This window comes from Rhinolophus sinicus, linkage group LG04 (assembly GCF_036562045.2).
Source record: "Rhinolophus sinicus isolate RSC01 linkage group LG04, ASM3656204v1, whole genome shotgun sequence".
NCBI classification, from domain to species: domain Eukaryota; kingdom Metazoa; phylum Chordata; class Mammalia; order Chiroptera; family Rhinolophidae; genus Rhinolophus; species Rhinolophus sinicus.
In genome coordinates, this window is record NC_133754.1 from 99,672,476 (window position 1) to 99,697,633 (window position 25,158).

The following is a 25,158-nucleotide window of genomic DNA, read 5'->3' on the forward strand; positions in this document are numbered from 1 at the left end:
CCCACGGCAGCTTAGGGGGTGTCATGGGGAAGTGGCGCCCCTTGTTCAGGGGGGACAGTCAGCCTAGGGTTAGGTGGAGGAGTCCTGTATTTACCAAAGGGCAGACACTTTGACTTGATTGGTCAAATGTGAATTGAGTTCATGAAAGAGACAAGCATGGAAATTAAAAGGATAAAAGGTCTCTCATTTGTCAGGTGGAAATGAAGACTTCTGTTCTACTGAAGAATAGAAGGAATGTTCTCTAACAAGGAAGTGAGTGGTTACTAGAAAGCTTTGCTCTTTTCAAGTAGATCCTACGTCCACGTAATGGCCAAGTTCAGAGCGGAAGTGCTGAGGGTTCTAATGGCCACAGCTGGTCAGTGTTCGTCAGTTTGGAAGGCAACTCTGTATCCTCTTCGTTATTATTGTGTCAAAGAAGGGGCAACGGGATTGAAATGAGGGTCAATAAAGATCCAAGTCTAGATCTAGATTTAAAGCAGTTAAGTTTTAGACAGATCTTTCAAAGCATGACCTATGCTAGGTCGAGCATAAACACTGAACAAATAATACACTCATTTTTCAGAAAATAGACACATAGGTATAATATTTCTAAGAGTATATAGTCTCATCTCTAGTGAGAGTATCGTGACAAGGATTTGAGTACGAAAAAGATAATAAGTCATTTAAAAATCATGTAAGCAAATGAATTTATTATCACGAATCAAAACTAGAACTTTTCAGGACTGGTAGGGAGGAATTCAGAGGTTATGTTCCAGGCAATGGGGGCTCGACTGGCTATTTGTGCTCAGTATTAGGATGAAAGGTCTTGAGCTTCTAGAGGAACAGTGGTGTGAGCTTCAAGGTATGCTGGAGTGGAATTCTCACAGCCCCTTTCTGTGGACACGCCTCGGGATCTAGAAAAGGCTCCAGGCACTGCATGGTGATTAATCATAGGAAGCGGTGGGCGGTGGGCGGGCATTTCTGTCTGAGTTCAGCAGCTGATCAGCTTTACCAACCAGGGCTCTTTCAGCAACAATGCCCTGCATGTACCCACACACGTATGACTCGTGGGGCGGGTAGGCTGGCTGTTGGTGCTGCAGTTAATGCAGGGCATCCGCTACCCTTTCCTGGGGACTCTGAACAGTAAGGAAATGAGCATGCCATGCCCCTCCACTCTGTATCCTCTTCCAGCACTGCCTTCAGACGCAGGCAAGAGCGGGCTCTCTGTCCTGGGGCTGCAGATGGCTGGCCGGCCGTACCCTTCCCCACAATGTACAGAGTCTGTGGGGCCAAGGGGGCAAGCCCACCCAGAGCCTGTGCTGCCCCCACTTCTAGATCTTTCCTGAGGGTTCCTGGGATCCCAGAATTCCCTGTAAAGATGATCCCAAGTCTGTTTCCAGTCTCAGGTCTCTTTCCTCTTGGCTAGGTCTGTCCTCCCGAGGTCTGAGCGCTTGTCACTTCTAGGTCCAGGGAAGGCGGTTCGTGAGGGTGTGGATGGAGTTTGGATGTGTACACATGGGTGTGTGACCAGGGTCAGCTCACGCGCCTCCAGGCACTGCCACATTCTGCTGTGGAGCTCTGAGTAGTCCCAGAATTCTAGATCTGGACCTGACCTTTCAGGGCACCATGAAGGTGTATGTCCGCAGAGGCTGAAACACATGTAACAGGTCGCTCGCCTGATTTAGAGCTTGTAGGTGGTTATCTGTATAGTTTGTGGGCCTCCATTGATACTCTGGCCTTGGCTTTGAAAATGCCAGAGCAAGACGGTCCTTTTCTTTCTACCTATTCAAGTTCTGACCCCCGCAGGACCACCTCAAGTCCTGCTTCCTTCTCAGAGGCTTAGAGGCACACTGTACAGTGTACATCCATCAGCCACATGTGGCGACTGAGCATGCAAAATGTGGCTGGGGGACTGAAGAACGGAATTTTATTCAGTTTTTTCATTTCAATTAATTTAAAAAGTGAAGCATTCTAGTATTTGAAAAATACTGATGACATGTTGAAATGATAATATTTTGGGTATCCTGGGTTAAATAAAATTAATGTCCCTTTTTTCTTTTTACTTTTTAAAAATCTGGGTGCTAGAAAATTTTAAATTACACGTGTGGCTTCCATTATGTTTTTGTTGGAAAGTATGGGTTTACTGTTGGGAAATTCATCTGTCACATTAATTCCGCACATACCTTTTGATACTAGAATCTATATAACTTAACATTGCTTCTTTCTTTGCATGGTGTTGAAACCGTCTTCCTAGAAGCTTCCTAGAAGCGTCACTGGTATGTCTTCAGGTGCTCAGGGTGGAGCTGAGCTGTACTGTTAACAGCTGGTGTTCGTTTAGTCTGTACAGGCTTGTTGGCCATTCAGAGCAATACAGGAATTACTCGGTCTTCTGTATTCCAGTTCATACATAGAGTGATTCTATGGATTTGGATGGTACAAACCTTTGTCCCTAGTCCAAATCCTCTGAGAATCAGTCTATGTGAAGTTGCTCTGAAGCCTTCTCTAAATCAAGGGCTTTGCCTCTTTGGAATGGATGCAGAGCCGATGGCCCTTTCTCTTCTCGGGCATGAGAGGACAAGGTCTGATCTGGTCTGGAGTGGCTCTGCTGGTGCCTCTTCACCTCTCCAGACCCCACTGCGTCATCTGGAGAGTGCGGGGCCGTGATGCCTCTAATGTCTCTTCCGGCTCTCACACCGGAAATCTACTCAGGACGCCTCCCAGGTCATAGCGTCTGGGAAGGTTAGCTTACTTGCCAGAAGGCTCCCTGTGATCTGATAGCCCATACATCTCATGACATTAGACCTACCTATTTCTTTCTAGAGAACTCTAGGCAACACTGCAGCCTGCTCTATGCAGTGTGAAGTTTCCAGAGAACTGGCAAACTGCCCAAGTTTCCTCAGAAAATTGGGGGAGTGCGGAGCCAGGCAATTGTTTTATACTTTGAGCTACTTACTTCCTTCCTGTACCCATGGAGGGACACAGGGAGTGCATTTGTGTTCCTTGGAAGTTTTAAGACTTGCAGAGACCGTCATGTTTGAGGTGAAAAATTCTCAAATGCTACTAGAAAACATTAATTATTGTCAACAAAGCTCAGTTTCAGATTTCTATAGGAGAGCCTCATTTCCCAAAAAGTTGAAATGAAGTGAAATAATTAGCTTCTTGGTTTAAAAAAAGTCACCACATGTCTTTTAATTGGTTTCCTTGATTATTATTGAACAACTCCGGTCTGTCCCTGTGCTAGGTACTAAAGGGAGTTAAAAAATGAACACGACCAGATCCCAAATTCACAATCCAGCTGCGGAACGAAACATACACAAATAGCTCTCAAAGAGAATTCAGGGAAATCACTCTTTAGGACATTCAATGGTGTAGAATACTATTCCTGAGAGCAAAGGATGAAGGTACTCAAAGTTTAACAATTCTATGGAATGTTGGATTTTCTTTTTTTTTTTAAACAAAAATCACCCAATCTATAAGTGTACTAAAAGCAAACAAGATTTAAAGAGACTGTCTGTGAGTATAGGATGTGTGGCTTACCTGTGATATAAAAGCGTATGTTTCTTTTCACAGTCCCTACTTTATTGGAAGCCATGCAACTGTAGATTCCAGAAATTCTAGCATCAGCCACAACCAAGGTGCTAGCCGTCTGCAAAAGAAAGGGAAATATTAGCGAGCGATAGGACAAAGCCATTTGCACATCCCTGAGATACTTCTGAGGGTTGAAATAATTCAGCTATCCCATTCATTCAATGAAGGTAGTATTGCACGGGTGCTGGTTACCAGAAGGCTCTCCCCTTGCCGAGCCCCAGCAAGAATGGAAAAATAACAGGAAAGCAGGTCCTCAGGAGACCGGGGCCTATGACATCCGACTCGTATGAGGGTTTCGGGCTTATTTATCTCTTGCTGCTGCCGTAACAATTGCAGACCTGAAGCTGAGATGCCGGATTGCACGTCCTACCCTATGAGGTGGTCATTTCCACATCAATGGGAGGAACAGGTGAGGCTGAGGCCGTCTTTTGTCTGGATGACCTGAGAGCGTGGAGGCCGTCTGAGAACAGGAGCCTTTGCTATTTGGCTTGAACAGGTGTGTTAAGTGAGCAAGGACACAAGAGGAAGGTTGGCTGAACCATTTCTTGTAGTATGTGCTCAAAAAATGTGGCTTTGTAGCCTCGAGGGTGAGGGACAGGTGGGAAAGATCAAAGACCATCGTGTGTTTGCACATTACTTTATTTCTCAGTCTGTCCATTCCTAATCTAGAAAGCGAAGATGTAAGTTATGAATTAATACGGTATCGTTTCACTAGATTTTCGTGCTGCTGTTTGACAAGTTAGCCCCTAAAGAAACATTAGAAGTTAAATTTGTGTGAACTTGAGAGCACTTTATATAAACTGTGATGTCTCAAAAAGTAATGAAACACAAATTTATACAGCTTAAAGACTTGCATTGCTATCTTCTTTTAAAGACAAAAATTATTGTTATAAAATGGAAACTTGTTGAGTTCTACAATTCAGCCCAAGCTCGCAAAAAATAACACGTTTACTATATATGAAAAAAGTGAGAAAGTTTGTTTTTCATATTTAAAATTACAAAAGAAAGTGTTGATTCAGTTACTTATAAATTGTTGCAGCCATCCCCTAGGACACTAATGACTGGTCACAGGCTTTGAAATGATAGAAGCTGTGCTGATGCTTCTAACTAATGGGGCCTCCTAGAGGACGTGTGATGACTGGGTGACCCACAGGCTGAGGTGGGGCCCCGGACTTACTGAAATGGTGACCACAACTTCTACAAAGGCTCTTAACATTTTCCTGAGTTGCTAAGTTATATGCTAGGCTCTTCTGTGCTCCTATGCCTTTCAGTAAGTTAAGGTATATCTGTCTTTATTCTACAGATCAGGAAGACTAAAAATCTGTTCCTAGTTATTTACTCAGCAAGTTCACTGCTCCAAGCTCTCTGTGATTTTCACTATGATACAGTGAATATTACAAGATACTTCCTCTTCTTGGATCTTGTTGGATCTGTTTAATTACACCTACCCATGTATCCTCTGTGTATTATTGAAACTATTGAAAATAAAAAGTATCTGCAATGTGGCACTTTGCATTCCTTTAGCAAACATTTACTGAGTATTTATCAGGGCATTGCCCAGACGTGTTAAGGGACAGTGATGAATACGACACAATCACTATTCTTAACCACGAAGGGCTACTTTCAAGGTGATAGAGAGTGTCCCGACTTGAAGATGAAGTGTATATTACTCTCTTTTGCAGAGGGACACTCACATGAAGGTAAATAAGCAGTGAAGAGTGTGGAGGCGAGCTCGTGTGTCTCTTTCTCTATTTTGATTATTAATCTTTATAAGAGGTGAGAAATTTTTAAAAAATCTGGATAGCCATTTCCTTTGAATTATTGCACCCGTCACTTTAGAGTAAGGGGAGAAAATGAAAGTTAAAAACACAGCTTGTCGGTGGCAATGTGAAAGGACGCGGCAGCTGGTGGCAGCTGGAAGGACAAAGTAAGACCCTGACTCCTTTATTTTGTCTCAGGAAACCTGGGCTCAGGCTCTTGGAAGCAGCGTGCAACACGTTCAGACGCAAGGGACGCAGTCTGAAATTATGGACAGCAGTACCCTGGCTCTGAAAGTTGTGTTTGGCCTTCTATTAAAATTATTTTGATTTCACTGAACTCCAAACAACTGAGAACAAAACCCAGTTTCCTAGCGAGGGAAAGTCATCAGATGTACACATTTGCAATATTTATTAATAAAACCTGTGCGGGCAATCTGGGCATGGCTGTAGCCATTTGACAAGACCCCAGCACAGTCAGAGAGCTCAGAAATTTTGTATACTCAGAATGAAATTGAGGCACCTAGAAGTGCAATGAATCCAGGTCTCATGATGGACCATGGAGCTAGATATGCATTTGAGTCTCTTACTTTGCCTGAAAGACTCTTTCCCAAACAGACTCCTTACTCATCGTCAGGCCTGCCCCAGAACTCACTTCTCCAAAGTTCCTATTAAAATTGTACTAGATAATGACATTGATGGGAGTTGACATTATTTCTTTGGTTCTGGGCACCTTTATGTGGCCCGTTGCTGTGCACCAGATAGTGTGTGAGGCATTATCTCATTCAGTCCGCCCTCTAACCTTATGAGGTAGGTGTATTACCCCATTCTACAGGAGAGACACTAAGGTTAGAGAGGTTAAGTGACCCACGCAAAGGTACTCCGTAGCACAGTGCACCTGGGCAGAACCTATGTACAGGTTTGTCTGACCCCACCACCTGTGCTCTTAATCGTGTTACAAAACTGCTTCTTGCCCTAAAACCCTTTAAATTTAATAGCACAGATCTATTGGTAGAGTTATGTCTACTCTTGAATTGGGTGTTTCCTCAAGAAAGCCCTTTAGTCAGCAGGGATAGGTCACATAAGTTAAGTGCTACTAGGTACAGAAATACTAGTTTCTTAATATTTTACATAAGCTGCAAGCTATTTTTCAATGGATATGGTGTCATGTGGTTTGAAAATATGATTGATGAATGAAAAAGTTACAATTAAAGAAGAAAATTTAAAAATTAGATGAAACATATCCTATGATCAACTTTATTAAAAACTATCTGATTTCTAGAGTACTTCTTTTTTTCTAGAGAATATTTTAAAATTATAAATTAAAACATATTTTCATAAAGAACAAAATCTCCTTGACAATTGAAGTATAAATTGTATAGGGGTAGAAAAAAGAGCTCCAGTGGGAGTTGGAGGTGAGTATAGTTTGTCTGGACAGCAGCCACCTTCTCATAGGACAGTAAGTCTCCTTACAGGGTCTTCTGAGGGAAAGGGGCAAACCTATTCCTTGGTAATCGTAATCAAATACTACTGTTTCAAGGGAGAGAAAATGAAAATAGCATAACAGTTGGAACACCAAATATCAACTCAATACTTTAAAAGAGAAAGTGCCAAGAATTGGAGTTGTAACATGTGTTTGAAATGTAATCATTTCATTTTATAAGGTACACCGAAAGTAATTCTCAAAGATGTATGTTTGTATTATTTCTATAATTAGTTTTCATTTGCCACAGTTCTTTTTTAGCTCTGAACCCACACTTTGGGGGTGCCTCTGCCTGCCCTGCCAGGACCTCAAGGATTTAGGTATTAGAAACAGACCCTTAAAGTCCATTCTCTGGTTTATGTGTATGACTCAGGGACACTGATGAAAACTGTCGTCAGGTACTGTAAGTTTGGAAGTTATTCATACTCCTTCCTTCCTTCCCTTTCACTAAGTATTAGTAATTCCCCACTACAATGTGGTTTGAACCTCACAGAATAGAATGGATGGGATGATGTGTAATTCAGCCTAATTTCCAGCATTAGTTTTTTTTTTTTTTTAAATCTATATATGGAACAGTGATTTTAATCTCTGCATGTTTCTAATATAGGTTCTTTTTAAGTATCTCAGGAAGAAATAAAAGTAGATATGTAAAGGTCATGTAAATATCTACAATTAACCTAGAGCGGCACATTTGAGCCAAGTGATGAGAACATAGAATGTGAGATTTAGAAAAAATTGGGGTGTGGGAGGTGAATGAAACACAGGCTGTCATTCTGTAGTTAAGAATGCTTCTGTCATGGGTTTGTCTCATACAGTAAGCACTTTTTCCAGTGTAACCTCCAGACGATTTCAATGGAAATGTTACTAAAGTGGTCACAGTTTTCCAGCCTTCCTCCAGCCTTAATGCTGTAAGACGTATTTCCTGTGTGTTTTTCCTAACACAAGGCTCCTTCTACTTCCTATTCCATATCGACAGACCCAATAGTCTGGCCGTCCCATTTAAACAATATGAAAACTCCATGTTTGCTATTAACTACTCCATTGATGACTCACTTTTCACAAATCTAGGCCAAAACTCGCCAATAAGGAAATTGAATTTTATTGTCTTTTGCACCCTTCCTTGAACTACGTGAAAAAAAAACAAATCAAAGGGAAAAAAAGCTAGTCCTTACAATCCAACAGGGGCTCCCTGGGCCCTCTGTCCACTGATCGTGGGGTGGGGTTGCTGTGCCTGCCAGCTGTATGGCTGGTGGGCAAAGGATCACTGCAGTCTAAGTTGGGACTTCACTTTCTAAAAATGTACAGAAAATAAAAGCAGTTTTGATGGTAAACGAAAGACTGTGCAAATCATCCTGAAGTAGCAAAGCCTCCGTATGTCATCATTGTATGAAAGATAACATTTTTCACACACACAAAGAGATGTGTTAACAGTTGCTAAAAGTAAAAGCAGTAAATTGTTCTAAATTTAGGACATGCAATTCATAATTTACTTAAAGTCTAATGTGTTACAGTTATAGCTGCTAAAAGGATATTATATATGTATATACACCAGGGGTGCCAAAAAAAATGTATACAAGTGGATACTTTGGTCAGCGTTGCTCAAGCAGTAGTTCACCATAATCAGAAGTGTCTGGACGCTGATGGGAACCACTTTGAGCATCTCTTGTAACTGCAGAAGGTCAAACGTGACTTGTATTCATCTTTTGTTGTCATTATATATTATTACAATTTTAATACAGTTTTTCTTTCTTAAAATATGTATACATTTTTTTGGCACCCTCTGTAGATGTACATATATATACATATATGTGTGTATGTGTATATGTTACATATATATGTATATATCTTTATAACAACAGGCAAACTAGGTAAGGCAAACATTATTAGCTCCATTTTTTGGAGGAGAGAAGTCAGGTTCAGAGAGGTGAACTGATTTGCTTGTGGTCGTACGAGATAGAAAGTGGCAAAGCTTGACCCCATGGCTCCGGACTGCATGTGGGATGGCACAAGTGCCAACTATATTTGGAGATCTGTATTTAAAGCCTCTGCATAACTACAAAATTACAAGTCAATAAATGTGTTTCAAGCCCCTGTGGAAAAACATGATGGGAGTTCCATTATCTCCCCCAGGTTTTGTTACTCCATTCCCAGTTTCTCACAGGTATTCTACATGGAGTTAGGTTGCTACTTAGTGGTTCCCGCTAATCAGAAACCTCCTGTAGCCTTTTCATTTTCCATTTTCTTTTCTACTTTATATATTTGTGGACAGGTTACCAAAATAGGACTGGAAGAAGCTACCACAGAAATTAAGCTCACAGATTTCTTGTTTAAATATCCAGCAGTTAACATCCACCTGACATGGTCGGGAAAAGGCAAAGTGAATTGAAACAATCAATGGCATCTTGAAATTTTCTAGTATTTTGTGCCTACTAACTTGGTTTCTACTCTGAGGCAATTTCCTTCTTGAAAAAAAATGTAGTGTCACTCAAATTAAACTTTCAAGTTTATCGAATTTCCTCTTTCCTAAGTATTTCATTAAACTGCTTTCTCATCCTTGCTATACATCATGAAAAGTTTTAAGCTATTCATTCGTTTTAAAAGAAAAACTGTAAGCCACCTACAGCTACTGCAGGTTACAAAAACGTTTCCTAAATCCTTGACCAGTGATTGCTGATACCATCACGCCAGCCATCACCATCTTAACTGGTTTCTGTATTGGCTAGTTGGCAGAGCACTGGGTTTTGGAATAGGAAGAGTTTGGTTTGAGTTTCTCATTTGCCACTTGGACTTAATCATCTTATTGCCCCAGTTTTTCTTATCTTTAAAATGGAGATAAGCACGCTGGCCTGCCAGAGAATGACGTTGACATTAGCATATGTCAAAAAGTTTTACATGATGAAGAATTCAGATGTTATTTGTTGTTATTGTTAAATCCTACACGGAGAATGCTGTCATCTACTTTGTGGCCTCCAAATGCAAGGACTACAGCTAAATACGTAGACAACATAGCATAACCACACGGAAGTGGATAGTGGCCGTGTTAATGTGGTACTCCAAATCAATACATGCATGTAGAGACATTTCAGCAAGGGGTTATTTGTGTCTTTTTTCCTTTTTAAAGCATCACTACCCTGCACCTGATAATAGCATATTTTAAAGCATATTTTTCACTAATTCAACAGAAAAAAAATGCAACCAGGTCTGAGATCCACCAATTTTTGCCTGGTTCACAAGGTGTCAGCTTTGCTGAGGCTCAGTAGAGGTCAGGGGAATAGAAAATGAAAGTACAAGGGTGGCAGAAGACGCCAGCTAGACGGGAGGGAGGAGGGAGGCGGAGGTTAGACATCTCTCTCTGGTTTTTAAAATTGATGTATAATTCACATACATTATATTCGTTTTAGGTGTACAACATAATGGTTTGATATTTGTATATATTGCAAAATGATCACCATAATAAGGGTAGTTAACATCCATCACCATATGAAGTTACAAATTCTTTCCTTGCGATGAGAACTTTTAAGATGTATTCTCTTAGCAACTTTCAAATAGGCAACACAGTATTATTGCCTAGAGTAATCATGCTCTATATTACATCCCCACGACTTACTGATTTTATAACTGGAAGCTTGACTACCTTCACCCATTTTGCCCACCTCCACCTTCTACCTCTGGCGACCACCAATCTGTTCTCTGTATCTGTGACCTTGCTTTTTAGACTCCATACATAGGAATCATATTTGTCTGTCACTGTCTGACTCATTTCACTTAGCATAATGCCCTGAGGGTCCATCCATGTTGTCAAAAATGACAAGATTTTATTCTTGTTTTCTGGCTGAATAATATTCCATTGTGTATACACACCATATTTTCTTTATTCACTCATCTACCTGGGTTGTTACCATATCTGGCTATTGTAAATAATGCTTCAATGACCATAGGGGTGCAGGTATCTTTTCGAGTTTGTGTTTTCCATTTATTTGAATAAACACCCAGGAGTGGAATTGCTAAGTCATAAGTAGTTCTACTGGTAATTTTTTGAGGCACCTCCGTACTGTTCTCCATAGTGGCTGCACCATTTTACACTCCCACCAACAGTGCACGAGGGTTCCCTTTTCACCACATCCTCGCCAGCACTTGTTATTTCTTGTCTTTTTGATAATAGCCATTCTGACAGGTGTGAGGTGATGTCTCCGTGTGGTTTTGATTTGCACATCGTAGGTCAGGGAATGTTGAGATACTGTGTGTGGTTGTGTTCCCCAGTGCAGTCAGGGTGCACAAGCAGAGGGAAAACAACGTATATTGTGCAGTGGAGACATTCCATTTTAGCCTTAAGTCTTCACTAGCTTTTGCTTATCTCCACCCCACTTAATGTATGGCAGGGATCCTCAGTCCTGGTTACAGGCTAGAATCGCCCGGGGAGCTTTTATGAACTCTGGGCCACACCCAGAGATTCAAATGTAATAATAATCAGGAGAGTATTCTAATATGCAGCCAGGGCTGAGAACCACTGATGTGACCAGGTTCATGTTCAAGAGGTAGTTCCGTCTCTTCCATTGGAACAGAGTCCTCGTTACTTTGGACCTGGGTGGTCAGTGGGAGAATACTGCAGTTTGAGTAGTCTCAGGGCGTCCCTCCATGAATGCACTGTCTTTCTTTTCTCTGAATTTTTGTTTGAGCATTTGAATTACTTCTGGTGCTAACAAACACAGAACTGGGAGTTTGGTGTGTGTGCGTTTTTAGAATAAATATCCCAATGCTTATTTTTACAAAGAGTACCTTATTCTTTCCTTCTATTACTTCTGTGCGCTGAGTGATGCTCTCAATTCTGTTTCCCATGCTGCTGTCAGGATCCAGGATAAAGGACTCTTCATTATTGGAGCAAAAGTCATACCTGTTTTTTTTTTTAAAAAAGAAGTAAGTCATCATTACGTTGTTTTGCAGCATGGTCCAGCCCATGGTGACAGGTGCAAAGAAAACCACTGGATAAGTCCTCAGGTAACGAAGGCACACATTTTTTTTCTTTCCCTTAGATCTTTTTCCCCAATAACCATCCTCGGAACTTAAAGATAACAAATATATTTTGCCTGATCTGAAAAAACCCACACCAGTGTATCTCCACACATCCTTCCTGTTCTAAATATTAAATCTGAAATAAAAATGCATAAATTAGAAAATTTACTATCTAGATTTTAATTAGTTCCTGGTGGAGGTAGCATGAAAACACAGGGAAACAAAGTAAAGTTATGTTAATGAACGAAAAACCCCAAGGAAATAAGAATTTTACATCTACAAAAGGCTGGCTTTTAATCAGAATAATAATCCATTATGCAGCTAATTTTTTCCAGGGCTAATTAGGTGTATATGAAAACACATCATGGAACAGTTACTATGTTCCGTCTATTTCTTTTCAAGTTTTGTGGTATCATGGCAAGTTCTTTAATTTCTCAGGCCTCACGTGTTTAATTGTAAAGTAAGGATGTTGAAATTTTTTATCTTTAAGGTTCTTTTTTGTTTCTAAAAGTCCACAAAAGTCTCTCTTATCTTAAACTGGCAACCAGACTGCCATTTTAAAGAGAGATTTTGACCTACATCTGGAAGGTAACGTGTTCTCTCAGACATACAGCGTTATCAGTAAGCTTGTTTTCATATGGCTTACTACTGAAATCATTGGTGTAAATATTTATTGATCATTTATTGTATTTATGTATCTTATGTTCTACATGAATAAAAAACCCAAACAACAAAGACACTTAAGTCCACTCTGACATGGGCAGTGCAGTAGTATCTTAACTGGTCTTCCTGCCAGCGGGCTTTTCCCACTCCTTCAACACCCACAAAACTGCTGCCAGACCAAACCCCTGACTGTTCTGGTTTATAATGGAATCCGTTTTGCTCCGAGAGCTTCAGCTGTACTGAAGAAAGCCAGGCTTCCTGGTCTGACAGTCAAGGCCGTCCACAGGGCACACGGCTGGGTGTGCCCACAGGGTATGCCCACCCACAGGGCATGCGCTACCTGCTCTTCCAGCTGTAACCCTGCTGAAGCCCATTGTTCTAGTCAGTCTGTGGTGTGGTTCACAGGTTCAAAGACTCCTGGAGCAGGAGTCAGGGGACCTCAGTCCCAGCCCCGCCCTGACTTCTAGCTGTGTGACAAGTTTCCTCTTCTAAAAAATAAGGATAAAAGTGTATCTGCCTTGTGAGTCTCACAGGATTATATAAGCATTAAATGACTTAATTTCCTTGGAGAAGTTTGTGGATTCACGATGCCATAGAATTATTCTTACTGTCGTGTCTCACTGTATGCCACATGCACCCTGACCCCCCTCCCCCCATCTTCACTCAGTAGTTATCCTGATCTTCTCTAAGCAGCTCACTGCTGTCTCTCATGGTCAGAATCCCTCAGTGAGCCTGTAGCAAGTCCACCTTGAACAATTCTTTGAGATTTAAATATGGATTTGAGACACAGTGCAGATATACAGAGAGGTATTTTAGGTGCCTCAAAAATGTATCTGAGCTCCTGAGGCTTGCGTTTTTCTGCCAGCCTGGGCAGGTAGGGGGAACGAGTGCCCACAGAAGCCTGGCTTGCGTGCCTAGAGCCCCTTCGGCCACCTGTTCCGCTTCCTGGTTACCTGAAGTGCTGCGTGTTACTATTACTTGCGCCGTGCATTTCATTGCACTTTGTATTGTTACCTGTTGGACTAGAATTTGTGGTGAGCAGAAAGCTTGCTGGGCTCTAATTTGTACATGTCTGCGTAGATTCTAGAGATTTTGAAATCAAGAGGAACTTTACAGTCAGTTTCCAGAAGGAATGAGTGGTTGACGTTAAGTAACTGAGGGCAGCAATGACTTCAGTCAGACAGAGGTGAGAGGATACAATAAGTGAAACAGAAGGGAAGACAGCAGGGACTGCAGGGATCAGAAGACAGCTCCGTGATGGCCCCTCTCTGGTCCTGGAGCTGAGGAAGGACTTGAGAATAGGAAACTATGGCGGCTTCCAATCAGTCTCCCCTCCTGGGCGCTGCCCTCCCCCAGAGCATGCCCCACTTTCTAAGTTTCCATTTAATGCTCCCAAGGCACACAGGGTCTCATGTACTTATTCACTCTGTCCTCCTAGTCAAGCAAGGGCCTAGCGGGTAACTGGCACTCCATACACGCGAAAACGTACCAACAGGCATGAGGTACTGACCTGTGCTTTCTAGTAAGAGTTTCCATTTGTTTATTTTCAGACTTCCTGATAGAGACATGTTGTCAAAAACCCCCCTATATCCATCACCCATTTTAACAGTTATCAAGATCTTCCCACATTTGTTTCACTATCCCTTATTCCTTTTTATTTTTTCTTTTGTGAAGTGTTTTAAAGCAAATCCCAGACATCATGTCATTTTTGCCCTACATATTTTCTGTGCATATCTCAGAAAATACGTCATTTTCTAGTATAATAACATGACACCTACTAGAATTCGCAGTAATTCCTTGGTGTTGTTTTTACCCGGCCTATCTATCAGATTCCCCAAATGTTTTTAAAATGTCTGTTTTTACAATGAGATTGTAAGATTTAAAATTTTTAAAAGCATTAACACGAGTGACCACGCCTTAAGGAATTTTTGTGGTTTCTACTCGCTAGTCTTGCTTATGGTCATCAGGCAAAGTCAGTGAACATTTGAACCCTATTGATTAGTAGCGAAACCTGAACCGAAGAGAAATTACACACTTTCTCCATTACTTGAGGCATTTTAATGATGTTTTAAAATCACGTCATTTTGCCCTGTTTTTCATTATTTGTTATTCTCCATCTTCTTGACTACAACATCTATACCTTGAACTACTGTTTGACCTCACATCTTTCACACACACACAGTATACATATGAGTATATATATGTACATGTACATTACAGGTATGTGGGGGCTGTGACACGTGTACACCTCTGTACACATGTGCATCCCTGTATCAAGACCTGGGCATGTGTACTTGCTACTGTAACATCAAACAGCTGAAATTCTCTTGTATCTGGAAGAGAAGTCCTTTAATTCCATTCTTTTCTCCCCAAAGAAGTGAAAAAGATAAGGGAAGCCTTAGACTGAAGATCTTATCATAATTTCACACTCGCAAAGAGTATGTTGAAGTAAAGCAAGTCTAGGAGTTCCCCGGGGAACCGCAGTCTGTGAGCTCCCTTGGGGCTGCCAACCTCTGACCCCCCACCCCTGCCCATTAGTCTAAGGGCAATTACTGACAGCACAAGCCCCTTATGGCAACTATAGGCTAGGCTACCGCAGGGACCTCCAAACTAAAAGGACAGATTCTGTGGCTGTTTTCTAATTTGGGGAATGTTATTTTTCCCTCTTTGTAATTGGAACCATAAAAATAGAATGTCATTTAGGAGCCTGACTCTCTAACAGCACTTGAAAAGAGATTTAGGGGGAGGGGAGTTTGCCTAAGCCTTAAGAATACATCAAGCTCTTAAGGAAGTAGATTGTGCCATGTTTGAAGATGCAAAGATAATCACTGTGCTGGGAACCGTCTTGAGGGGGGAGGAAGCCGAACAACAAGAGGAAAGCAGCATTCGGCCCTGATTTCGCACAGGAAGCCCACAGCACCTCCTGCCAAAGGGAGATAAGAAAGCTCCCAGGCACTATTCTGGACAAGGCCACTGTTATCAGCCTCCGCTCCATGCTGTCCTCTCCCTGCTCCAGGCCAATGTCCCTTTTCTAATGAGCTTCAGGACTCCGACCTGCATTTGCATGCCGTATGCCAAGTACAATAGCAGAGAGGTATTTATAACCATCGAGGAAAAAAAATTTCCGGGGTAAAAGTGTACTTCATGTCATCTCGTCGATTGCTCTGGAGTTGAAACAAATTAGTTTTGGACTAGAGATTGATATAAATAAATTAAAAGAAAGCAGCCAGTTACGTATCCAACACATGGAGCTGGGACCCTGCATGTGCCACGTCATCTCTGTGGGCTTCTCCCGTCTGGTCTAAATGGCCAGGCTTCTTCCCTGACACCTGATGGGAAGAAATCCCCCTCCATAGATGGAGATGACATCCTGACGCACATGCTTTGGGATGACTGTCCTGTACTGGCGATGAGTTTGCCGTGTTCCCTTCACACTCATAACTAGTTGGCTCCTCTGTGACCAGAGACGGATGAAGGCAGTCTGGGGCCACAGAAAAAGGCAAAGCCAAAACTGGGCTCAGACTTACAGTCTTGACAATACTAACTGCTGGTCCGAACAGGAAAGCTAACCAGCCTAGGCTGTAATAATTATACCCTGTGTAGTATTATTCTCTGCTCTAATAAGAATTATATTTTCTGTGCACTAGGCAATTCATATATACTGTCTCACTAACCTATACATCACCCTGAAAAACAGGTACTTTTTAAGGGAAATGAAAATTAAGGATTAGAGAGGGTAGGTAAATTACCCAAGACTTATAATCAGTGCTGGCTCATTCCAGAATCTGTGCACTTAACCCTTACACCATATGTAACACAACATCCACCTGTATGTATACCAGCATATAACAAGAAAATGTTATACTTCAGTGCTTTCTTTGCACATGGAAGAAACGGCTTCTCAAATATTCACTAACAAAATATCATTATTTTGGGGATTTAAGTCTTTTTGGCCCTTTTTTGCATAACACGGTCAGCTTCTTTCCGACATTTGGCAAACGACTCTCATCATACACAACCACAGTGTACTCGTGCCCAATGTATGCGTGGGCTACAGTCAGTTTATATTAGAGCTCACTCTGTCATCCCAGTTTCTGAACTCAACTGCCAGTCACCTTTACAAATCCAGCCTAGGAAATACAATGCACAGTGTGCACCCTGAGGGACCCTTTTGTGTTCGTTCCCCTGTGCTTTGAACAATTGTGATTTTCAGGCTTTCTTCATCCCTCCTGCCTTTTTCCCCCTCCCCCCACCTAAAACACAGACCCGGTGCTTTCCTTCCCTTGGAGCTCGAGTCTACCTCTGGTAGAATCAGAAGGGAGAGTCCCACTGGCTGAGCTTAGCCACTGGGGGTTAGTATCTGTGCTTTCTTTGAAGTGACGATTTCATGTGAGAAAATGCTAGACTGAAGAACTAGTTAAGATGATTCAACCCTTCGTTTAGCCTTTCTAGCAAGTTTAATAACCACCCCAATTCAAAAAGGTCTCTCAAAGCCCAAATTTTAAGATATTTTTTTTTCTTTTTTTAGGATTGCCTTTCACCTGATGTTAAATAATATTAAGTTGACCTTTCTTTCAAAAATCTCTGTTCTCCTAAATTCTGACTCTTGGCTGGCTGAAGGTAAACTTGGTGGTCCTGGGCAGTTCATATGCCAGGCCTGGGCTAGGAGCTGTGCACATTTAAGCTCAACAAATTCCCACGGTCACCCGATGAAGCAGGTATTGTGAGCCCAATTTCACAAATCCTTTCACCAAAGGAAACAGAGACTCCAAACAATCAAATGCCTTGCTCAGATTTACAGAGAAAGTAGCCCTGGGGCTGGAACCCAGATCTTCCTAGCGCTTTCCATCACACCAGAGCTCATTCCACCCCGACGGATTCTGTTCCCAAGGAGCCCCCAGCCCTTTGCCCTGCGCTTCACAGGGCCAGTGTGGCTCGGAGTGGTCTGTCCGAGCAAAAGCTCTGGGGGGGTCCCCTGAGTCAAATGGCTACAAAGGCTAAAACCAAGAGAGATGACAGACTGCCTTCAAGAATGGGAAGCCCCCACGCCTTGTGGGGGGGGGGGAGAATACTTTATAATTACATTTTGACATAAATTCTGGTTAGTTTTGGTCCTAAAAGTGTTTCGGTGCTAAAATTATAGGAACTCTTGGCTTTCTACTGGCCGATGAATTTTATCATTTTTAAAAATCTTGCAACACAATCAAAAATCCAACTTTTATCATAATCTTTTAATTTCTCTGTTAACTTACTCTGTCTGCATGACCCCATAACATGTTCTGAGATGAAGCTAGCCTGTTTTATTACCAACTCCAATACATTTATAGCAGGCCTGAGGGGTGGGGGTGGGGGAGCGCCGTGGGGAGCTGAGCACCCCAGCGCCCAGCGGCTGCCTATTGGAACCTGAGCCATTGCCTAGGAGTAAATGTTCATATTTAAAATTAAAGCACTTTATTGGGGTGGGGGGAAGAGGCTCTAGAAAGGTCAAAAAGTTGCAAGACAGAGAATAACTTCCTTCTCTCTTTTTTGGATGATGAAATCTGAGGATTTCATATGTGGACTCTGCTTATCTGTTTAATGAGATTGGACAGCACGTGCTAACTGTGATTAGAATCTGTTTGTACAGAACATTGAATCATTTCAAGTTAGGAAACAAAGGGGTAGAGCAGTCATAAAGACCAAACCGAGGCTGTAAGATGTCTTTCAAACAAATAGAAAGGAAAGAAAAGACCCTGTGGAAGCCTGCCAGAGGGCACGGCCAGGGCTGGTCCCCTGCACGGTGCACCATCCTGTAGAAGCGCCTGATGTAAACTTTCCTCGGCTACCGTGGGTGTCGTGTCAAAACATCAGCAATCGTGTGTCTGAGCCATCAGATTAATAGAATCTGCAAACACTATCTTTTCCCCTCCTCTCACATTCTCTTAAAACAAATGAAACAATATAGGGGAGAGGACGCTGCCAGAAAACTGCGTAGAGTTGGAAGGAGTGTTTAGACAGAATGGTTCCTGCGCCTTTTGCTGCAGGAAAGGGGCCTGGGCCTCCGGGTCAGGCTGAGGGGATTCTTGTGCAGTTGAGACCTTGTGACGCCGTGGAGCCATACTGAAAACTACTTCTTGTCTGAATGGAGAGGGGGGAGTGGACAAGACTTTTCGAGGACTGCAGGCTGTGGGTCAGCTCCCTGGACAATGGTGGAGGTGCTCCAGCGTCCTGGCCACCTCTGTTTAGATAAGAGCTTTTCCGTGAACGCCTTGGCCTGCACCGCTTCCTGCTCTCGAGGCCCGTGGTCCATTCACATTCACAGCAAGGCCTTCTTCCCAGCCTCTGCTTTCCTTCCTCCTCTCTCCTGCTTGCTTCCACCGAGAGCCCCAGTGATCCCCTGGCCGACTCTGACTCCCTCTTTGACAGAATCTGTAAAGGCCAAGGCCGCGTCCAGCCCTACAGCGGGGTGAGCGGGAGGCTAAGAGGGTGGGTACTTACTGGGTTACACCCAGATACGGGCCTCAAAGAGAACACCTATTCTGTTCATCCATTTTTCTTCTTCGTGAAAGACTGGTCAGCTGAGGAAGGGTGATTTGATAAAAAGAAATCTTTAGGGAAATGTTAGGCGTGGCTGCAAATATCCTTTACTCTGACACATTCAAGGAGTCTTAAGGTAGTAACTGCACTCACTCAGGGAAGAATGCTACATTTTGTTCTCATGAAAAGGAAGATAGCAGATTACTTATTACATAGTGGTCAGTACGGAAACGTCCAGAATGCCTTCAGGGAGGGGGGTGGGAAATCACAATTTAGCCAAAGGACCATAGATTCCAGAGCTAGTCAGACCTGAGTTCAAATCATGGTTTATAACTTGCTGGTGATGTAACCCTGGTTAGCAGAAGTCCGACTGTGAGAATCAGACTCAGAAAACTGCTCAGAAATTTCAATCTCTTGAATAGTTCTGAAGTCATTGGATCATTTCAGCCTTCAAGATCTCAAGTTCTGCTTTGGTGTTATGTCAGCGCTCACCACTGAGGGGCATTATAATTCCCAGTCCTGCCCCACTCCCACTAGTGGAAATGTGGTTGAGGAGTTCATAGGCTCACCCCAGAGTAGGGGAGGAGAGACCATTTTTCTGGGCTCAGTTCCCTAAAAGGCTGGACTTTTCTTGGTTTGTTTTTACCTGATGGGTTCCTCTATCTTGCAAATGTCTATTTCATTTCTCTCTCTCTTTCTCTCTCTCCCTCTCCCCCCCCCACACACACCCCTCCCCCACAACAAGAAAGTAGAACACGTGAGCCATATCTCCATACTAGGCTTATCCCATTTTCTCCTTTCATCCAGATTTGCTCACTTATTTATTGTACTTTTTGTGAACCGTGTCAAATTCTTTGGCAATGAATGCATTCTTAACACTGCCAACTCAAAAGAAGCTACCCCATGTTACCGTGTCTTACTAGTTTTATTACAGGGATTATAAAACAAACAGAAGGGAACTAATTTAAAGCTCCCTTTGCATCAGCAAACATTAGGGTGATACTGAATGAGTAAACTTGTGTAACATGCTTAGCACAGCTCCTGGCACACGGCAGACAGATCATTAATGTTAGCTGTCATTTTATTGTCCGACTAGATCACGAGCTACTAAAGACCACACACCTGGTGAACAGTAAGAGTGCATGTCTCCCGCTCAGGTGACTGTCTGGGGAGAAGAGTGAACCCTGATACTGGCCTGACTGGATGTGGACTCAACCTCATGTCAGGCGTCAACCCTGCCATCCATCACTTGCCTCAAACGTGCTGAAAAACGGGGCACTACTGACCCTCAAATGACCTCACACATATCCCCTCAGCTAAGCACCGTGCCACCACTGTAAGTGCCTGTCCGTTTACATCGAGGGGTATTAATGAAGACAGGGATCTGACTGGGACCTGGATAAACTCATCACAGCAGATTCAGCATCTGACAAACAGAGTCCTGGACAGTTTCACCTCAGGCAATGATGTGACATGTGGAGCAGCATCTTCTGGTCTAATAGGAAATAGAAAACGAACCAGCAATGGTCTCCTTTCTTCAAGGGTAGGCAAAAATACGGGCTCAGAGTTACTAGCATCGTGTTAGATAGAAAATAATTTGTTCACCCACATTCCATTGAAGAATAAAATCATGTCCTCTGAAAGGAGGACCAGATCTAGTTCCTTCTGTCACAAGGGAACATACATTTGTTTATTGAAAGTCAAATACATGAAAAAGTATTAGAATATAATTGAGCACAAAAGTGAGAGTCAAGAGCAGATGTGCTATTCGGCTGGACAAGACTTGGGTCAGTGAGCGTTTGCATAGCTGAGGCAGAATTCATAAACATGAGGAGATCCAGGATATGAGAACTTCTCTAATTTCCCAAATAATCTTAAAATCCTACCATTTCTGATCCCATCTTAATTTCTTTGGAGTCAATCACCACAGTCAGAAGACCAGTCCAGAGATGCACGCCTGTTTCCTGGGAGAACATTCACCTAATAGTATGGCTCGTTTTGTCAGATTATTGTCAACTTCACAGGATACTAGTTACTGTGTGTGATGCCACCTCAGAGGGAAGTGGCTTTGTAGTGGGCAGCCCCAGAGCAACCTAAAACACTGAACTTTCAGCAAACAAACTTAGCACGCACAGTGCGCCAGCCTCTGGGCTAAGTACTTCATGTGTAATCGGCTCATTTACTTCCCCCAGACAACCTGACAACGCAGGTGTTGTTATCTCTGTCATACAGAGCAGGAAGTCAGACCCAGAGAGGTGGTTTATTTTGCCCAGAATCGCACAGCTGGCAGATGGTGGCAGGTGCCAGAGCCAGGATTCAGGCTCCAGCGCCCATTTCCTTAAACTCCAGACTATTGCTTTTCTGCATCCTAACACTTTGCAAGTTGGCTTTGATGTCATAACACAGGCTTTTCAAAACATATTTGCTTTCTGGATCATGGGCTTTTGACCCAAAATTACCCATGTTAATGTCTAAGTAGTTGTTACAGAACGAATCCTCGTTGTGACAAATAGAGTGCCTGATGATGGATGTGCTAGAAGGCCACTCATTTATGGTCCCTGACGTGTAAACCCAGACTGGCTTCCTAACAAGGTACTTGAACTCTGTGCCTCATCTAGAAAAAGGCAATAATAATAGCTTCTGCCTCATAGAAGATCTGTAATAACTGAATGAGATACATATAAAGCACATACTAAGCACTTAAAATCCTGCAGCTAAGTGCTTAATAACACTCAGCTATAAAGAAAAGAAAAAACAGAAGAAATCCTAGGCCATATGGCCTTTTACTAGCCGTATTTCCCATTTGGCACTAAGTAGACTCTAAATCCCCATTTTTAGTTTTCTCCCCTTACTTATCCAAAGACTTTTCCATACAAGAGAGGATTTCTCAAGGGAGCAATCAGTGATCACATTACGTAATTTTCAGGGATGAGAAATCATTGAAAGGCAGATGGAACACCAAAGACCTTAAAAAGTGGGATAATAGGCACCCATATAACGTTCTGAAAACACTGGGCAACAACACAAGTTCTTGGATTCCAGGGTCGTGCTCTACACGCATGGAAGGCAGAGTTTCGGGGATACAATGCACATAACACATGCTAAAGACATACCACAGGAACAAGACCACCACAAGTCTGTAAAAGCCCGTCAGTCTGTAAGAACGACAGGGCGGGCCCATGGTAAATAGATGGCCCAGGACTCAGGCGTCACAGGGAAGCCGAGCAGGATGACTGCCTGGCTCAACTATTCAGCCCCATTGAAGGAATTCCACATCAAGTCCAAATTTACCTTTCCAGTTTCGGTTTTTATTTTTTCTCAACCCAAATCCGACGAGCCAGCCGACGTACTCTTCAAGCACATCCTCTTCAGCTCCGCAACCCATTCCTGTCCTCAACGTCCCTCTGTCACTGTGTTCCCTCTCTCCGTGTAACATTCCAGTTACCTACCCACCAGCTTTACGACTCAGACCCGGTGCTTCCTCTCAGCGGCAGCACTCACCATCCACCATCAACTGAAACCACGTTGGTTCATTTATTCAACCCAATTACTAGCACCTTCCATGAGACTCAGTACCATGTGACGGTGGAAATAAGAACGAACAGGATAGTAAATAAGGAATCAGAGACATGGGTCTGGTCCTGGGCTTGCTGTTAACTAGCTGTGAGGTGAGAGGTAATTGTTTATCTCTGAGCCTCAGTTCCCCATCTATGAAGCACATTTGTTGTTTTTTTAAATCTCTAAAACTCCTTAATTCTAAGTGAATTAATTAGTCATTCAAAGTGACTAGATGAAGGCACGCCAAAGCCGGCATTTGCAGCCTCCATCTCCTCATGTTGTTCACTCACCGACTGTATCGACTGGACACCCTTATTGCTTTCTTCTTCATATCCTTTGGCCCTCTCCTTCTTCATCTCCTTTCATTACTCTCCCATGTCTCTTACCTAGACACCCACAAGCTTTGTGAGGCCAACTGAGGGCTGAGTGCGTGCTGAATGTTAATCCCCCAAAATTAATCCTGATCAACAAATGAGGAAGTGGGACTTCCCTGCCAGAGATCAAATACCCCTGCGTGGTGAGACGGTCAGAAGGGGGACAGGACAGTACCATGAGGGGAAAGGGCCACAGTACAGGTGCCGAATGAACTGTGACTTGGTGCCCTCATGAGGTTGGTCTTACTCACACTTGCTTGTCCCACTCAGGTTTATACCTGTTCAAAGGGTCTACTTCCAGCTGTAGGTTTGGGGCCTGAACCAGCAGCAGGCCATCAGTGGTTCGCAAAGAAATTCTGACATGTGAGTCAAATTCTCCCGATTGCTGCGAGCCTCTTTCCCCTTTCCTCTCCCACCCTCAGTTCAGCTGTAACTCAACAGGTGGACTCTAGGGGCTCACTGGGGACAAGACTAAACCCAATAGGTTAAGGCCACTGCTCCCCCAAACCTGTCCTCAAGGACTTCTGCTCCTTCCCTTAGGAACCCACAGGGGTCCACTTTGAGGGGTCCCGTGGGACACCAATGAAAAGGAACCTTCTGAAATGCCAACCTACTTAACCTCTTTTATCCCATGATCTGAAAACACCTGAGAAATAACTTTCTGAGCTTCCATTTCGTGTGGGGAAATTATGTCCATTAGGTAAAATTACTGTACAGGTTAGGGATAATGTATATAAAGGGAGAAACACAGCTTTGGCACTAGAAAGGGCTCACTGATTAACTCTTACAGTTATCAAGTGGACATCTGCATTCCAGGTGATAAAACATCCTACGAGGCTTCTAGAAAAGTACGAAGAAACAAGGTCTAGTGACTTGAAGCTCATTATAAGGCACTACCTGGGCCATAGTCTCAATCCATCACACTCTTTCCATCTTCTCAGTCCACCCACCAGGTTCTGCTTTTTCACCTAAAAAGGCAGTAGAGTTACATTAAAACCACAGACTAGAGTCCATATTTCAAGAAACAGCCTATCGTGTCTCTGGTGATAGAATTAAAATGTAGATTTTATAAGTGATTTGTCCTATTTATCTACTGCCTGGGGATCTCGTGTCAGAACATCAGTTTCTAGAGTCAGTAATGAACATGTCCATTCTGGTTTTTAAAATCTGTGACTATGGCCAAAGGAAATTTGTGACGTTCTGCCAATCTTCCCAAATTGTGTGTCGCTACCATGTGGCATTCCCAATCCTGGGAAGCGACACTGAATTTGGTCAAAATATCCCTGCAAAAACCATCGAGCGTCGCCTTCCTATGACCCTATGACTCAGCCTTTTGGTTTTATTTAAACACGTAATGAAATAAATGTTTGATAGCAATTATAGGAGACAGTTAATTCATAAGAAATGATTACTCATCACACTCACAGTATAGCTATAAAGAGCGGTGGGGGAAGGAAGATCTCACAAAGCATAGAAAAGTGGCAAAGAAACGTTTGGCACATGAACTCGTGCTCTGTTTTCAGGACTTTGTATGAAATATTAATGAGGGCCGTTGTCCGAACACTCACATCGGGCAGCATGTACTTCCTCACCCAGTAATTATGTAACAGAAAAGCGAGACGTTTCTCATTAGTAAGTGAACATCCACTTTTGGCTTGTGATGAAAGCCTCCTGCAGAAGATGGCCAGATCTAGTCGCTTGTTTGTTTAAGCCCGAAGTTCTGCTAAAGTCGTGTTTGGTGAAGTGGTCTTTAAAGTCCCCATTTTGATTCAATTTTTTAAAAAAATTCTCTGTGGCATTCCTGGTTTGAGTCCGCCCACCACACACCCACTGCAGAGAACATATGGAGACACATCGATACAAATGACTTGCTTACTTCAGAGGAGTGTAATAAAGATTATAACATGGAGGATGTGACCACAGTTCCAAAGAGGTCTTGAATGACAGCTTTACTCAGACCTACACTTAGCCTCCAGGAAATGTGGACTTTTTTCAATGTCTAAATGGTTAAAACTTTCATTTTGTAGATGGAAAATAGAATACAGGACAGAAAACTGTTTCAGCATAAAAATAATAGCCATTCATGCTAGCAGTCAATTAAATTTGGGTCCTTGAGTACATTTCTAATTAAGTACCATTAACAATTGTTTTGTCTTCGTCCTGTTAATTTTACATACCCCACGATACACAAAACCAGGTTTCTCCCAAATGACCTAACACATCCCTAATA

At 42.7% G+C, this 25,158-nt stretch overlaps 1 protein-coding gene across 1 annotated transcript in view; it reads right to left on the bottom strand.

Annotated features, from left to right (window-relative positions):
- Positions 1 to 25,158, bottom strand: part of FLT1 (fms related receptor tyrosine kinase 1) — a 159,277-nt gene that overhangs the window by 72,443 nt on the left and 61,676 nt on the right. Inside the window, exons 11-12 of the mRNA XM_019736494.2 lie at positions 11,584 to 11,698; positions 3,517 to 3,625 (exon numbers count right to left, since the gene is read on the bottom strand). Coding sequence (XP_019592053.2) covers positions 3,517 to 3,625; positions 11,584 to 11,698 — 224 coding nt within the window. The remainder of the gene's footprint in view (positions 1 to 3,516; positions 3,626 to 11,583; positions 11,699 to 25,158) is intronic.